At 50.1% G+C, this 4244-nt stretch overlaps 1 protein-coding gene across 4 annotated transcripts in view; it reads right to left on the bottom strand.

The window, feature by feature from the left end:
- LOC108545928 (protein bric-a-brac 2) overlaps positions 1–4244 on the bottom strand; it is a 153930-nt gene that overhangs the window by 4912 nt on the left and 144774 nt on the right. The window contains exon 3 of one of the 4 annotated variants that reach the window (XM_017897761.1): positions 1832–3063. The exons of the other annotated variants lie outside the window; for them this stretch is intronic. Within the exon in view, the coding sequence (XP_017753250.1) occupies positions 2627–3063 (437 nt within the window). The 3' untranslated portion in view covers positions 1832–2626. Of the gene's footprint in view, positions 1–1831; positions 3064–4244 lie in introns of those variants that run through there. 4 annotated transcript variants of the gene reach the window in all.

Raw genomic sequence — 4244 nt, 5'->3', positions numbered from 1 at the left:
AAAAAAGAGAGAGAGAGAGAGAGAGAGAGAGAGAGAGAGAGAGAGAGAGAGAAAAGTGTGAAAGAGAAAAAGAGATGAAGAGAAAAAGAAGAAGAGTAGAAGAAGAGGAAGAAGAAGAAGAAGAAGAAGAAGAAAAATTCTTAACGGAACAAGCTCGATCGTTGATAGAAAATATTTTGCTTAACGTTAAACGGTAATCGCAGGCTCGCAACCGTTTGCCTGCATACGCGCGCGCGCGCGCGCGAGTACGATACGACTCGAATACCGGCTACGCCACGAACGGCTGGCCTCAATTCGCAACGATTATTTAATAGTTAACTTATTGGGTTTAATTGAGCATCCTCCAATTTGACGATTAATACAATTAATTGGAAAGAAGCGCGCGCGTGCGCGTGTACCGACGCGCACGCGTGTACGATCGCGACCGCGAGTCCACTGGCTTCGTTCTCAAAGGAGGCATCGAGATCGGCCAAACCCGCACCAGTCACCCGCCTTTCCCCCCTCTCTCTACGTCTCTTTTTTCCAATTTCCAAGTTTCTAGCCGAATTCGGTGTCGGTCGACGCGGACAGAGAGAACTCGCGGACGGCGAATCGCAAAGACGAAGAGGCCAGAGGAGCGCTCTTCTCTCCTCTGCCGTCGCAGGATTCGCGGATACAACGCGCGGGGTAAACGCAAATACGAGACGAAAGGGAAGGAAACGTAACGAGGTAGCGGTAATTCTTTATCACGGGAACTAGGACGATTCTAAGCGCGTGAAATTGCCGAAACTTGGAACGATTGTCCCCCGTTGGAATCTCGTTAAGCGTCGAGGGAAACGCGCGCACGCGCGCGCTCTGTTCACCGAGTATTCTACGAGGATCGGACAATAGCAATAGAGGGCCATGGTACGGTTAGAAAAGTAATCGGCCGAGATCGATTTAACGCGATCTCCGTTGTAATTAAAGCGAAACGATGCACGAGTACCAGTTCGAAAATTACCGCGGCGCGAGAGCAGCTATCGTGTATTTACCAACGGAGCCACGGGCTGACCCGTGTTGCGCGATAAACGTTAAAAGGCCGTGTCTCGTGTGACGCTGCGCTCGAGTGTCGCTTATTCGCTAATTACGGAGAATGCTCGCCGAGTGCGGCGTTTCGCGGATTTCAAACATCTTTTCGGAAAATAGCCAAGTTTCTTAACGCGCCGCGGTTTCGAAAGCGAATTCAGAGCGTGGAAAATAAGTTGTCGGCCTGCGGAAAGTTGCAACGTTCTACAGTCTGCGATATTTCTCGTGTCCTGGCAACTTTTTTGCATACAAAATATATACATAACGCAACCGTTTATTATTATTGCTCAACGTTCGCGCAATCGCGTCGAAATACCTGGCCTAACGCGTACACCGTGCGAATAGTCCGGGACAAATTCGAAGGATCTTCGACGACGGGATGTGCTCGAGCAAAGTTGCGAGCTACCGACGCACCTTCGTATCGAGCGAATATCGAGTCGTCGTAAAAGTTCCGTCGCACCTTGCCAAGTAATCGTCGCACTTCTTTTCTCGCTCCTATTATGCTCTTTTATCGCGAGTGTTCCATTACCGCCGATACAACGCGGTAGTTACCGATCGTTGGAAAACAGAGAAGGAATCGAAACTTTTACCTCGTCGTTTCTTTCTTTTCTCTCGAGGTACGAGATCCGTTTCGAGATCGAGAAGCGTTTAATCGAAACGGATCGATAAGCGGTTACGACATCACTGTTTCCGACTGGTCAACATTCGTACGATAGTCCGACGCTCGTTTCTTATCTTTAACGCTATCGAAACGTACTCTGCTTCGCGATCGAGTTCTTACGGTGAACTTTCGTCCTGTCTTTTCCAATGGAATGTACTGCTCGCGGAGAAAAAGAAATCTACGCTTTATACACGCATGATCCTATGTATATCTAATTGCGAAACAAAGATAAATCGACGAACAATGATTATTGCGACGGTGCGCAATTTGAGATTCGCTGATATCACAATCGAACGCAAGACGACCCGCCGCGATGATTTCACAAGATTATAAAAATATTGCCGCTTTTATCGATCTACTCTCTATCCCGTATTCGTGACGGCGAGGCTCGAGTCACAGCGACTAAAAATAAGGATCGAATTTATTAAACTACACGGACTGGAAGACGTCGGGCAGAAGGCACTGGCTTATCGCCGGAATAATCGTTAACCGCGATAACGCGATATATTATTATTGCTTTTACTACGATATAAACGTTACTATGGTCGTTATTGCTACGACTCTTATTACGACGCTCGTGGTCCCGCGCTTCGAATAGGAGAGAATACGCGTATAAATCCGAGCACGCCCGGCGTCGGAGGAATTTCGTTGGCGTACACGGGCAAGCTTCGCGAGGAATACGCGCGTGGAATGTGAAAAATATCGATCGAAGGGGAATCGCGGGACGCGATCGAGTCGTCGTTTCTCACCCTCGAGGGGACCAACGTTTTACCTCGCGACGATCTAGCCACGCCTGCGTCTCCGGCGATTACGTTCGCGAGCGTAACGCGCGAATAGTCGGAGGATTTCGGCGCGACTCGTCGCCGCGAGAAGGCACGATTCGCGAGAGACGCGAGCGATCTCTCTCTCTCGCCGCGAATTCTACTGATCGTTCTCGTTCTCGTCGTTGAAGTAAAGAGATACTATCGAGTGCTTTTTACAGAAAGCCCACCACCAACGGAAGCCAGAGAGACCGTTAAACACGAAATTAGGGTCGCGTTTTCGCCTGAGCTTCTCCACGAAGTTCAGGATCGCGTTCAGGGACTTTTTCGTGCGACGATTGTACGGACTGACGCTGATGTCGCAGCAAAACTCGAGCACGGCCGTTTCCTCGCTCGAGTTCAGCCCGGCTTCCTCCAGCACCATCATTCTCTTCGTCTTTCCCAGGATGTTGTCGTACAATGTGCCTTTCGGTATTCCGTATTTCGTGGACGCCTGGGTGAAGCGCATCTTCTGAGTAACCACAGCCTCGATCGCTTCCTGGAGATCGTGCCGCGTCCACGTGGGCGCCTTCAGCTTCAGCAGGGTCGAATAGTCAGCTAGAAAATAGTCAGGGATTTCGACTTTTTTTTTCGTGATACCCTGGCTGCACCCCAAACCCAGAGATCGACCCCGATCTTGGAGGTAGCTGGCCGACGGACTCGACACGCACGTTTCCCCGGACATATATATATATATAATACACCTTCCAAATTCCCCTCCACCTCTCCGATACCCCCATTTTCCCACCCTTATCCTCCTCCGGGCTCTCTCCGGCCTAAGCCCGCTGTCGTCTCTCTTTTTGTTCTCTTTACGCACACCTCGTCGATCCTTTCTTTTACTTTTTTTTCTTTCTATCTTTTCTTTTTTTTCTCTTTTCCTTTTCCTCCCTCTTTTCTCCCCCTCCCATCTTTCGCATCTCTCGCTCGAAAATTCCCGTCGATCCCGCGGAACGATCTCGAACGAGAAAGACGGCGCGGAGAGATTTGTCGCGCGCGATTCGCGAAGAACAATCGCGCGACGACGAGGGGTCGGAAAGAAAGGGAGATTGCGACAAAGCGGCGAAACGATGAGACGCGAGGCGAATCGAGGGCAATCGTCGTTAAAGCGGTTAATCGCGATCGACGTCTCGCGATATCGAAGCGTTTCGCTTTACGAAAATATCCCGAGGTACAGAACGCGTTACGCTTTGGAACAGACCGCGAGAAGAAACACGGGAACGGATGAAATATGGCGATGGTGGTGGTGGTGGTGGTGGTGGTGGTGGTGGTTGCAACGAGATCGCGTCTTCTCCTCCGTGTGTCGGCTGTGAAATCACTGGAAGATACTAATGGCGAACGCGTGAAACGTTCCGCCGCTGCAACATCGGGTAGTTTCTATATAAACGATGATACGAGAAAGACAAGAAGCGCATAAACGAAGAGATTAGACGATGGAGGTTAAAAGGCGGCGAGTGCGCGAGGCTACGCGAGATCGTTGGATCGGGCTGGCTGCGTTTGATTCGCGTTCGAGGAAAGAAGATTCGAACGGACCAATGTTCGGTGGCCGGGATACGAAGAAAACGAAGAAAACGAAGAAAACGAAGAAAACGAAGAAAACGAAGAAAAGGAAGGAAACGAAGAAGAGTTTGCAGCCGAGCCGACCGCGACCGCTCGAACGGTGCGAATCGCGAGCGTGTTATTGCTGCCATTAACGGCTGGCCACTTGGTTGCCTATCTAAATTGCTTTCTATAATATGTTA

This window comes from Eufriesea mexicana, unplaced genomic scaffold (genome assembly GCF_001483705.2).
Source record: "Eufriesea mexicana isolate 0111107269 unplaced genomic scaffold, ASM148370v2 scaffold572, whole genome shotgun sequence".
In the NCBI taxonomy this organism is placed as follows: Eukaryota; Metazoa; Arthropoda; class Insecta; order Hymenoptera; family Apidae; genus Eufriesea; species Eufriesea mexicana.
This window is presented reverse-complemented; position numbering and strand designations above follow the sequence as displayed.